General features: G+C 42.8%; 1 protein-coding gene across 4 annotated transcripts in view; it reads right to left on the minus strand.

The window, feature by feature from the left end:
* CCDC14 (coiled-coil domain containing 14) overlaps positions 1-4,717 on the minus strand; it is a 52,508-nt gene extending 47,791 nt beyond the window's left edge. For all 4 annotated transcript variants that reach the window (XM_082624533.1, XM_082624531.1, XM_082624532.1 and 1 more), the window contains exon 1: positions 4,587-4,717. In XM_082624533.1, coding sequence (XP_082480659.1) covers positions 4,587-4,616 — 30 coding nt within the window. In that variant the 5' untranslated portion in view covers positions 4,617-4,717. The remainder of the gene's footprint in view (positions 1-4,586) is intronic.
* Positions 4,718-13,345: the final 8,628 nt, after the last annotated feature.

The following is a 13,345-nucleotide window of genomic DNA, read 5'->3' on the forward strand; positions in this document are numbered from 1 at the left end:
GGTTCGATCCCTGGTCTGGGAGGATCCCACATGCTGGGGAGCAACTAAGCCCTTGTGCCACAACTACTGAAGCCCACGTGCCTAGAGCCCGTGCTTCACAAGAGAAGCCACCACAATAAGAAGCCTGTGCGCTGCAATGAAGAGTAGCTCCTGCTCGCTGCAACTAGAGAAAGCCCGTGCGCAGCAACGAAGACCCAACACAGCCAAACATAAGTAAATAAATTTATTAAAAAATAATATTTATTCCTAAATATTTCCTAAGGACTAGGTCAGTCTCTCATATAACCAAAGTATAATTATCAAAATCAGGGAATTAACACTGAAACCATACTATAATCTAATCTACAGATCTTATTCACATTTTGCCAATTATCCCAACACTGTACTTTATAGAAAAAAAATTCTGGCCTCCATCCAATCGAGGATCATACGTTGCATTTTAAGTTGTCCTATCTCTTTAGCCTCCTTTAATCTGTAACAGATCCTCCGGTTGTCATTCATTGTCTTTTACAGCCTTGACATATTTAAAGAGTATGAGCAGTTACTTTGGTAGAATGTCCCTCTGGACATTTGGACTTGTCTGCTTTCCCATGACTAGTTTCAGGTTGTGCTTTTTTGGCAGGAATACCACAAAAGGGATGTTGTATCCTTCTCAATACAATATGAGCAGGCATATGATGTCAGTTTGTCCCATTACTGGTGATGTTAAGTTTGATTAAAGATGGTGCCTATCAGAGTTTTCACTACAAGCTTACTATTTTCACCTTTGTAAATATTAAGCATTTTGTGGGGAGATACTTTGAAATTACACAAACATCCTATTAATCAAACTTTCATCCAGTAGCATCCATTGAGGATTCTTGCCTTAATCATTTGTCAAATAGTGATTTTTCTAACTTACATCATTCCTTCTACATTTATTAGTTGGCATTCAACCTTAGTGAAGTACTTCTTCATTTGTTAGTACGGACTTACTGATTCCTGTTTTACTTAATGGGTTATGATGCATTATTATCATTATTTATACTAACACTCAGATTGCCCCAGATTGTCAGTAAGAGTGTTTTCAAACAGGCTCCTGTATCTTTTTAACATGTCCCCATTATTTTTTGAGCTATTGCTTACAATAACCAGGTTTTTTTTTCATTGTGGTAACATGTAATCTACCCTCTTACCAAACTTTTAAGTGCACAACATAGTATTGTTAACTATAGTATGATGATTATAGCAGATCTCTAGAACTTACTCATCGTGCATAATTAAAAGTTTATACTCATTGAATAGCAACTCTCCATTTCCTCCTCCCTCCAGCCCCTGGCAACTACCATTCTACTCTCTGCTTCTATGAGTTTGACTATTTTTAGATACCTTATATAAGTGGAATGATGCAATATTTGCCCTGTGACTGGCTTATTTCACTTAGCACAGTATCCTCAAGGTTCATTCATGTTGCATATAGCAGGATTCCCTTCCTTTTTTTAAGGCTGAATAACATGCCATTGTGTATCCACTAATCCATCAATGGACATTTAGGTTGTTACATCTTGGCTATTGTGAATAATGTTACATGAACACAGGAGTGCAAATATCTCTTCAAGATCCTGTTTTCAATTCTTTTGGATAAATATCCAAAGGGGGACTACTGTATCAAATGATAGTTCTATTTTTAATTTTTGAGGAAACTTCACATTGTTTTTCATAGTGGCTGCACCCTTTTACGTTCCCATCAACAAGTGTACAAAGATTCAAATTTCTCCACATCCTCACCAACACTTGTTATTTTCTGGATTGTTTTTTGCTGTTGTTGTTTTGTGCTTTTTTTAATAATAGTTATCCTAACAGGTGTGAGGTGATATCTCATTGTGGTTTTGATTTGCATTTCCTTGATTAGTGATGTTGACCATCTTTTCATATACCTGTTGGCCATTTGTACATCTTCTTTGGAGAAATGCCTGTTCAAGTCCTTTGCCCATTTTTCAATCAGGTTATTTGGTTTTTTGCTGTTGAGTTGTAGGAGTTCCTTATATATTTTGTTTATGAACCTTTTATCAGACATATGGTTTACAAATTCTTCTCCCATTCCATAAGTTGCCTTTTCACTCTGCTGTTTCCATTTTATTTTTATATATCTAGGTCTCAGCCCTAGAGTTGACCATTTCTCCCAAAAGTCATGATTCCTTTTAGTAGAAAACAGTATTTAAAAACCAAGATCTAGGCAATAGCTGTGCTATTTGCTACTGGGGCTTCATATGGATTATTTATTTAGTCATCATGACTAGATAGTTGCAATTTTGAGTCTTGTGTTTTTATTTTTAAGTCTTTTTCCATATTAACATAGTCTTCAAATTTTTTAATGGTTGTATAGTATTTCCTTGAGCGGAAGTAATATAATGTGCCCTTGGTTTGCTTCATATTTTTCACAGTCAAAAAACAAACCTGAAATAAATGTTTTCATATACTGAAAATAGCCTTTCACATTCAAGATTAAAAGCTTAATTATTTGATAACAGGTTATTAGTTGTTTAAAGGACCTAGATACAAACTGCAAAACCACTTTCCAAAACAAGTGCCCCAAATGGCAATGCATGACAGAATCAGTTTGCTTTATCTCATATTTACTCCCACTAAGTATTATCATTAAACTTTCTACTTTGCTATTTGAGAAAATCATAAATATTTCTTAGGAGTCATATCTCCTACCAACAAGTGCAAGATAAAATTATATTTGTGGAATAATTTAGTGTACTAAAGCCTTTCATTTCCACTTAATCCACACCCTGTGAGTTGTTATTACTTCTGTGAGATGGGAACCTAATTTTCAGAAAGGTGGCTTGTTCAAAGTCATATATCTAAGAGATGTTTAAAAGAGTAATGTTTAAAAGAATGGACTCTGGCACCAGCTATGTGGGTATCAATCCTGTCTCCACTGCTAACCAGTTGTGTAACTGTAGGGAAGTTATCTGAAGTCTCCATCCCTCAATTTCCTCATCAATAAAATGAGGAGTGTTATTTACCTCCTAAGACTATTGTGAAGATTAAATGAGAAATTATATGTAATATCTGTAGTAGTGCTAACCAAATGTTAGCTGCTATTATTATCGAGATGGTAATAAACTGTTTTTAAGGGGGCTAAATTGTGTTGCACAATTTATGCCAAGTGTGAAACAGATGTTTTATCAGGTTCTCTCATTTAACCTCCCCAATTCTTTGAGGCAGAATTTTACACCTATGTTATAGATAAGGAAAAGGAGGCTCGGAGCAATAAAAAGTACTTTGCTTACTATCACTATAACAGTAGTGGCAGAATTGGAATTTGAATCCGGAGGTGACTGTGACTACAAAAACCATGTTTTCCCCCCTTGCTGACTGCACGTATTCTGCGTTCATTCAATAGAAAAGAAAGATCTATAAGGGTGGGGCTGCTCTGGAAGTACTCATGAAGAAAATCTGGAACCAGGTTTTCAAAAAAATGTAAAATTCACGTTAATGGGGAAGATAGCATTAGAAGTGAGTTGATAAGTGAAGGAAGACCAAACAAAGGGATGCGTGTGTGGCTATACTTAAGGAGGAGTAAGAGCACTCTAAGTAGAGGGTCTAAGTGAGGACTTACTGATTCCTATTGGTTGACTGATTACCTGAAAATACAGAGATAAACTGTTTAGTAGCGGAGGAAGCCGAGCAATGCTCTAGGCTGAAAAATGGCTTGATAAGGGTTAGCAAGGGCACAAAAGGGGCGCTGAGGGGCACCCAAACGATGGAAATGTGAGAGTGTTGGACAAGACTTCTGTAAGTGGTCCTTGAGCTGAGGGACAAGAGACGGAAAGCGGAGATTTCGGGCAGAGAAGGGCATTCTAGGCAGAATAAAGAGCAAAGGCACAGAGGCCTGAGAGAACACGGGCGCCCAGGGCACTGGAGAACACACAGGTTAATAGCTCTGGGTATTACTGGAATGGGGGTGGAGGCTGGTAAGGAATGCACGGGCCCGATCGAAAGATGGCTGTGTGGACAGGCCAAAGAACTGAGATTTTATCTTGGAAAAAAAACAGAAAGAAGTGTTCCAGAGCTGGATTTTAAGCAGAAAAGAGAATCGATGAGGGGCGTGCATTTGAGGAGGGGTAAGACTAAATACAGGGACACTAACTGGGAGAGTTGTGGTTTCTTTTTTTAACTAGTAGTAAAATACCAGCTACTGTGACGGAAGATCCAGCTAGTAGCGGCACTTGTTGGAAAAGCCGAGAACCTGTAGTTGATGCAACAACGTCCTGAGACTCCGAGAGGTCAAGTCACCCACCCAGCGGCGGAGGCTGGACACGAACCCGGGGCCCACACCAAAGCCAGCGCTCAGGTGGACCCCAACGATTACAACAGAATATACATCTAAGGGCAGAGCGGCTGTGTTAGGGTGTTACGATTAGGTCCCCACCCCACCCCCGCCTCATCTCCTCTCCCAGCATTTACTTTTAGTGCGGCAGCACTGTCTCGGTTTCTACTTTTTGCCCCAGGGAGCTCTGCACGTCTCCCGGCCCGAGGACTCCCTCCGTCCCTCTCCACCCTCACAGTGGACTCCTCAGGTCCGCAGACCTCACCTGGCCCGGTCGAGATCCGGACCTGACCATCTCTCGCAGCTTCAGAAAAGCCCAAAAGGAGTGAAGCAGAGGCGCACTGTAAAAGGAATTAACCGCCGCGAACTCCCGGCCCCCCTTGGCCCGCCCCCTGAGCTTCCGCTTCCGGGAAGGAGCCCGCCGAACGCCGCGCCTCATTGTCTGTGGCGCGCAGACAAACCTTCTCTCCTACCCGCAGCCCAGCGCCCTTCGCTTGCGCAATAGGTCCCTCCCGGCCCCGGCTCGTCACACTGCGGCGGAGGGCGAGAGACGCACAGGACGCCGGCGAGCTCTCCGTGGCCAGGGGCGGGGCGGAGGCGGGGCGGGAGGGGCGGGGCGGGGGCGGGGCGGGAGGGGGCGGGAGGGGGCGGGGCGGGGCAAGGCCTCTCCAGGAAGGGCCAGGCGAGCAGCTGGAGCGCTGGGCTGAGCGGGTTTTCGGATCACCTGGGAGACCTGAGTTCTCCGTCCTGCGTCCCTGCAGCGAGAGTTTCCATGGAGGAGCGCTGCCCTGCAACAGCTGGGAGAAGTGGCGAAGGGGACCCGCCGGGACCAGAGGAAGGGACTGCGGTAGAGGGCGAACAGGTTTCTGAACAGGTTTCCTCTGGCTCTGGGTTTTGACTGTATTTTTAGTTGGTGTTTAGTATACCATTTTGAATGTATTTGTTCTTGATAATCAATAAAAATCAATCCTCGGTCTCGTTATCTCTGCGTAATTATGATGGCAGTTTCAAATTTTTCATTTTGTGGCCCTCGATCTCAGAACGGCGCTCATTAGTTGCGATTTTGGTTTTACTTCCAAGCATAGTTGTTTACCCTTCAGTGGAGGTAATCACTGTTAATAAAGAATAACAATATTCTTACCATTAGCATGCTGCACGAATTTTAATGTGAATGTCTGTTTTTTTAAGGCATTTAGTTTTGGGTTAATGTTTTAAATCAAGTTGGGGAGAAATTAAAAACCTAATTGATTTCATTTTTTTAAAGGAAAAAAATCTACCTTTTGAAAGTCTTAATTAGAATTAAAATAACCCAGAAACTGAAATCTGTCCACCAATATATTGCACACTCATACTGAGTGATTTGGGGAAACTAGGTATTTAATAAATTTAGCTTTGAATTAGATTAAATTGTGAAAACCTCTCCCTTCTTCATCCCTCTCCTATAAGTGTTTAACGTATTCACCTGAGGTTTCAGATGTTTTTCTTAGTTGACTAGACTTGTCAAAACTTATTCTGGGGCTTCCCTGGTGGCGCAGTGGTTGAGAGTCTGCCTGCCGAAACCGGGGACATGGGTTCGTGCCCCCGTACGGGAAGATTCCACATGCCGCGGAGCGGCTAGGCCCGTGAGCCATGGCCGCTGAGCCTGTGCTCCGCAACGGGAGAGGCCACAACAGTGAGAGGCCCGCGTACCGCAAAAAACAAACAAAACAAACAAACAAAAAACTTATTCTGATTTTTCTTAATTAATACTTCTTAATTAATACATGCTTATAGATAAGAAATAAAAATCACCCATGATCCCACTATCCAGGGAACACCACTCTTAACATTGGTACATTACCTTCTAGACTTTTTCCAACTGTGTACAGACAGTCCACACTTATGATGGTCCGACTAAGGATTTTTCGACTTTATGATGATATAAAAGCAATATGCATTCAGTAGAAACTGTACTTTGAATTCTGGATTTTGATCTTTTCCCAGGCTAGCAATATGAGGTAAAATACTCTCTCATGATGCTGGGCAGTGCAGGGAGCCTCAGCTCCCGGTCAGCCACGCAATGAGGAGGGTAAACGATGGATACTCTTTAAATATACTCTATACTGGAGTATAATTGCTTCACAATACTGTGTTAGTTTCTGTTGTACAACAAAGTGAATCAGCCATATGCATACATGGATCCCCATATCCCCTCCCTCTTGAGCCTCCCGCCCACCCTCCCTATCTCTCCCCTCCAGGTCCTCGCAAAGCACCGAGCGGATCTCCCTGTGCTTTGCTGCTGCTTCCCACTAGCTATAACTATTTTACATTTGGTGGTGTATATATGTCCATGCCACTCTCACTTCGCCCCAGCCTCACCCCCTGGCGCCCCACCGCCCCCCGTGTCCTCAAGTCCATTCTCTATGTCTACGTCTTTATTCCTGCCCTGCCACTAGGATCATCAGTGCCATTTTATTTTTTTTTAGAGTCCACATATATGCGTTAGCATACAGTATTTGCTTTTCTCTTTCTGATTTACTTCACAACAGTGCACAAGGGTTCCCATTTCTCCACATCCTCACCAACACTTATTTTCTGTTTTTTGTTTATTTTTTTGTTTTTTAAATTTATTTATTTATTTTTGGCTGCGTTGGGTCTTTGTTGCTGTGCGCGGGCTTTCTCTAGTTGCGGCGAGCGGGGGCTACTCTTCGTTGCGGTGCACGGGCTTCTCATGGCAGTGGCTTCTCTTGTTGCGGAGCACGGGCTCTAGGCACGTGGGCTTCAGTAGTTGTGGCACGCAGGCTCAGTAGTTGTGGCACGCGGGCTCTAGAGCGCAGGCTCAGTAGTTGTGGCGCACGGGCTTAGTTGCTCCGCGGCATGTGGGATCTTCCTGGACCAGGGCTCGAACCCGTGTCCCCTGCATTGGCAGGTGGATTCTTAACCACTGCACCACCAAGGAAGCCCTATTTTTTTGTTTCTTTAATAGTAGCCATCCTAACTGGTGTGAGGTGGTATCTCGTAATTTTGATTTGCATTTCCCTAATGATTAGTGATGTTGAGCATCTTTTCATGTCCTTATTGGCCATTTCCATATCTTCTTTGGAGAAATGTCTATTCAAATCCTTTGCCCTTTTAAAAATTGGGTTGTTTGTATTTTTGTTGTTGATTTTCAGGAGTTCTCTACATATCTGGGTATTAATCTGTTGCCATATATATGATTTGTAAATACTTTCTCCCATTCTGTGAGTTGCCCTTTTACTCTGTTGATATTGTCTTTTGAAAAATGAAGTTTTTTTATTTTCATGAAGTTTCAAATTTGTCCCTTTTTTTCTTTTGTTACCTATGTCTTTGGTGTCACATCCAAGAAATTATTGGCATATCTAATGTCATGAAGATTTGCCCTATGTTTTCTTCTAAGATTTCTATACTTCTAAGTCTTACATTTAGGTCTTTGATCCATTTTTAGTTAATTCTCATATATGATGTTAGGTAAGGGTCCAACTTCATTCTTTTGCATGTGGATATCCAGTTTTCCCAGCATCATTTGTTGAAAAGACTGTCCTTTCCCCATTGAATGGTCCTGGCACCCTTCAAAAATTATTTGGCCAAGTACGTAAGGGTTTCTTTCTGGGCTATCTATTCCATTGGTTTATTTATCTGCCTTTATGCCAGTACCAAACTGATTTTATTATGGTAGCCTTGTGGTAAGTTTGAAATCAGGAACTGTAACTCCTCCAGCTTTGCTCTTCTCTTTCAAGATTGTTTTGGCTATTCAGGGTACCTTGAGATTCCATATGAATTTCAGAATGAGTTTTCCCATCTCTGGCACTGGGGTTGTGATAGGGATTGGAACTGTGAATTACTTTGGGTAATGGTGACATCTTAAAATATTTTTCAATCCATGAACATGGGATGTGCTGCATTTATTTATGTCAATTTCTTTAATCATTGTTTTGAAGTTTTCATTGTACAAGTCTTTCGCTTCCTTGGTTAAGTTAATTCCTAAGTATTTAATTCTTTTTAAGGCTATTATACATGGAATTATAATATGTATAATATTATACATAGTGGAAATTTCCATATTGTACATACATGGAAATTTCTTAATTTTCTTTTCAGATTGTTCATTGTTAGTTGTACAGGAATGTTACTAATTTTTGTGTGTTGACTTTGTATGCTGCTACTTTGTTGAATTCACTTATTAGTTCTAACAGTTTTTGTGTGTATGTTGAATCTTTAAGATTTTCCCTGAGCATGCATGGTCACGTTCTAATTTTCCCTGTATAGCAACAACAGTTGCTTTTGAATATCCCAGTCTTTAATGTCTGACTCTCAAAAGAGGAAAAAGAGAAAAATGAAAGGAGGAAGAAAGGGTGCCAGCCCTTTAAATCTCATGAGTCACTTCATCCAGAGGGGGAGGGGCTTACAACAATGGAGGGATGTGCAACAACAGTGGCCACCCACCTCTTTGTCTGCACCCCTGTGATCAGGAACATCAATTAGCGATCAGAGCACAGATATGCAGTATTTGGAGGATGGGGAGATTTTTGCCCACCCTGGCTCCCACAAGCTGTGTGCAAGGATGGCATCACTCAGAATTGCGTGTCAGCTTTAGGTTTTGTTTAGTCAATAGGAGTCACCTGGCAGAAGATAGGAGGGAAAGAGGAGAGAGATTGGAGAATTCCTCCCCTCTTAGCACCATTCTGGCTGATGCCTTGGCTCTCTGAGACTACAACTCAGAGAAGCCACTGGGCTCCAGTTCTCTCCAGGCTCCAATAAAACATTTGCTCCCCTTGTCCCTTCAGGGTGATAATGTTTTGCTACTCTCTGGGTGTCTGAACACTCCTTGTTGGCTTCCTCATCCACAACTCTGTCATTAGAAGTCTAGCTGAGAGTGTTTTCTGTTTCCTACTATGATCAGAGTCATAGAAAGCCACCATATTGTCCAGAGGAAATACGTTAGTAGCTAGAATGGAGGGTGGTGTGTGGGAAGATGTGAGAGGACAGATGTGAGAGAAGCATAGGAGGTAAAATGAACAGGACTTAGTGATAAATTTGGGAAGTAAGGCAAAGAGGAGGTATTTACATTGGCCTTGGTTTCTAGGTTTTGCATCTGGATGGGTAGTGGGAGAGATGATATTTAGGAGGGAAGTTTATGAACTCATTTCCCCCCAACATTTTATTATGGAAAAAAAATTACAAACTAGGAACTCTCATTTTGGGGCATGTAGATTAGAAGTGCCTTGGAGTCATACAAGTAATATCAAGTAGGCTACTGGTTATTTGAGTCTGGAGCTTGGTGGAGAGATATGGGCTACAGAAACACATTTTTCAGTCATCTGTGGTAACTGAAGCCATAGGCTTCTGAGTTTGCTCTCTGGTTACTTTCTCAAGAAAGCCTTTCCTTCCACCCCACTCCTGCAACCTAGTTCGTGTGCCCCTATACTATGCTGTTACAGCATCACTTTTCACTTACGTGATTAGTTAGTTAATGTCTGTCTTCCCAAGTAGAATTTAATATCTATGAAAGCAGGAAACTTATTCAGTGTAGCATCCCTACTACCTAGCACAATGCCTTGCACAGAGTAGGAATTTTTTTTTTTTTTTTTTTTTTTTTGCTGTACACGGGCCTCTCACTGTTGCGGCCTCTCCCGTTGCGGAGCACAGGCGGCTCCGGACGCGCAGGCTCAGCGGCCATGGCTCACGGGCCCAGCCGCTCCACGGCACGTGGGATCCTCCCGGACTGGGGCACGAACCCGTGTCCCCTGCATCGGCAGGCGGACTCTCAATCACTGTGCCACCAGGGAAGCCCAGAGTAGGGATTTTTAAATTGTTGAGTAAATAAGTGAACCAACCAGCGCTTGGACTGCTTTGTTGCACTGGGACTGCCAGCCACTTGAATGCTCCAAGACTCAGGATTTTTCAGGACTCAGCCCTCTGAGCCTGATAGCGAAGGGTTTTTTTGGTTTTGTTTTGTTTTGCGGTACGCAGGCCTCTCACTGTTGTGGCCTCTCCCGTTGTGGAGCACAGGCTCCGGATGCGCAGGCTCAGCGGCCATGGCTCACGGGCCCAGCTGCTCTGCGGCATGTGGGATCTTCCCGGACCGGGGCACGAACCCGCGTCCCATGCATCGGCAGGCGGACTCAACCACTGCGCCACCAGGGAAGGGAAGCCCTGGTAGCGAAGTTTTGTATCATGGTTAACAACTCAGCTTGGTCTAGGCAGTATTTTATAATTTAGTACGTTGGACCAGTGGCTTTATCCAGTCAGCTCGCCTCTAAAGTGTGAAAACCTTTGTTCATGTTTAACCATGTTCCAGTTTATAGGAAAACACCAAAGTTGCAAAGTATATAAAAATCTAAACTAAAAACACACGTTAAGATCTGTAGCTAGGAGACAAGATTCACAAAAGCTGTGGACTGAATAATAAATTAAATGTTAGGAACACGAACTCAGTTCTGCTTGGAAAGATCTGAGACTGCCCTACTGTTTTTCCTCAAGTCACCTGGTGACATCTGGAATTAATTCTAACACAAGGGTTCTTAATCTTTTGAAATCCTATACAATTTTGAGAATTTGCTAAAAGTTTTATAGTTTTTCCTCAGAAAAATGCTAATGTGCACATTTATGAAACATACTGATGTATACAATTTTATCAGAGGCATTCAGGAGCCTCTCCAAGAATTTCAGGTTAAGAATCCTATTCTTACATAATTCAAAACCAGCTTTCCACACTTGAGTGTCCAGTGCCTTCTGCTGCAGGGCCCTGGTGGTCTTGGAAGCTGTTGGTTAATGAGGGAGAAAGAGGTGCCAGATGAATAGCATCAAGGAGAAAGAGGGCATGGAGCACGGAGAAAATGGAATTGAGCCATAATCTTTGCACTTCCAACAGAAGCTTTAAAAGTATCTGCAGTCTTCACTTTAATCAAAATAGCTTAATTTAGGAAAGAAGTAGCCCACTTCTTTTTCTTAAAAAAAAATCTTGGTTTTATTGCTTCCTGAGTGTTGTTCTTTTTAAAGGAGAAATACAAACCATATGTTACAGGGGTCTCAGTTTGACAGCTTAACTGAGGTCATCCTAGGATTCAGATATTTCTGGTCACGATAGGAAGGCCAGTGGGATGGGTCTGACGCAGCAAGGATCAAGAGAGCCCCTTCGGAATGATCTCATCTAGGGAAGTTACACAAAGTAGCTGGTTTGGGACAATGTGTCAGGTTTGAAGGTCAAGTGTGATTTTACTACAGCACAGTGTCAGTCACTTATTGCCCTGCAGCCCTTATGGACTTGTCCCTTACCGAAGGAGAGAAACAGTAGTGATTAAAATGCTAAAAATTATTAAAATCTCTGTAAGGCATTGTGCAGAGGTTGCTGGCACCCATCCATATGCTTTCAAAGGTTGCTTATTGGGGCTTCCCTGGTGGCACAGTGGTTAAGAATCCGCCTGCCAATGCAGGGGACACGGGTTCAAGCCCTGGTCCGGGAAGATCCCACATGCCGCAGAGCAACTAAGCCCATGTGCCACAACTACTGAACCTGTGCTCTAGAGCCCGCGAGCCACAACTACTGAAGCCCATGTGCCACAACTACTGAAGCCCATGAGCCTAGAGCCTGTGCTCTGCAACAAGAGAAGCCACCACAATGAGAAGCCTGTGCCCCGCAACAAAAAGTAGCCCCTGCTCGCCGCAACTAGAGAAAGCCTGCACGCAGCAACAAAGACCCAATGCAGCCAAAAATTAAATGAATGAATAAATAAATAAATTTTAAAAAGGTTGCTTAATTTCGTTTCTTTTTATGGCTGAGTAATATTCCATTGTATATATGTGCCACATCTTCTTTATCCATTCATCCGATGATGGACACTTAGGTTGTTTCCATCTCCAGCCTATTGTAAATAGAGCTGCAGTTAACATTTTGGTACCGCATAGCACAGGGAGATCAGCTTGGTGCTTTGTGACCACCTAGAGGGGTGGGATAGGGAGAGTGGGAGGGAGGGAGATGCAAGAGGGAAGAGATATAGGAACATATGTATATGTATAACTGATTCACTTTGTTATAAAGCAGAAACTAACACACCATTGTAAAGCAATTATACTCCAATAAAGATGTAAAAAAAAAAAAAAGGTTGCTTATTGTGTGCAAATGTGACTTCCTACCTAAGAGCTTTTTTTCTGGAGCAAAAGGAGCAAGCTCAGGCCATGAGCTGGGCAAACTGTTAATTCCAGAAAGTTAATGGCCCTGGAAGAAGCCCTCAGTCAATGACAGATGGGAACAGGGTGAGGAAGCAGCTCTTAGCCAATGATGGAGAACTTCCTCACCCCTCAGGTTGGGGTAACTCTGAGGTGTGTTCTGCACTGTCTCCCAGAGTCCTCCAGCAGGACTGGGCTCCAGGGATAACTGGCTTGATAACACACCTCTATTTGCTTTCTTCCGTTCACCATCTTACTTTCCCTACTCCCTTTCCACTGTTCCTGGGATTGCCTCCCAAACAAACTGCATGCACTTAAATCCTTGTCTCAGAGGCTGTTTCTCAGGGGAAACTCCATACTAACATAGGCAGTGTGCATACAGGGCACCACAAGTTTGGAATCAGACAGACCTGGATTCAAATTCCTTCTTACCAGTGACAATGAATAGCTTAATTTCTCTAAGACTGTTTTTTCATCTGTAAAATGGGGGTAATCGTACTGACTTCGTAAGGTCAGGTCATAAAGAAAAATTTGAGAATGTATGTAAAGTGTTGTCCACAGTGACTTGCACATAGTAATACATGTTGGCTATTATCATTACCACAGTATTCTTAGTATTGTTAACACAGCATAGCGCAGGTAGAGGGAAAAGTTTTACACCCTTGGGGTTACTGCTGAAGCAGGTTGATTTGGCAGACGTGCTGGGACCTGATGAGCGTCTGCGGCTTAGCAATATCAGTGGCTTAGAGGAAGCATTGCCACAGTGAGCCAAAGCAGGAGAGGAGGAAAATGGCAGACACCAAGTGGTGGCTTTGAAGAAAAGCAATGGGCAGTGCCCCACTGGTATTGCCAATCGCA

The sequence above is a fragment of the Mesoplodon mirus genome (assembly GCF_964341445.2).
Source record: "Mesoplodon mirus genome assembly, chromosome: 6".
In the NCBI taxonomy this organism is placed as follows: domain Eukaryota; kingdom Metazoa; phylum Chordata; class Mammalia; order Artiodactyla; family Ziphiidae; genus Mesoplodon; species Mesoplodon mirus.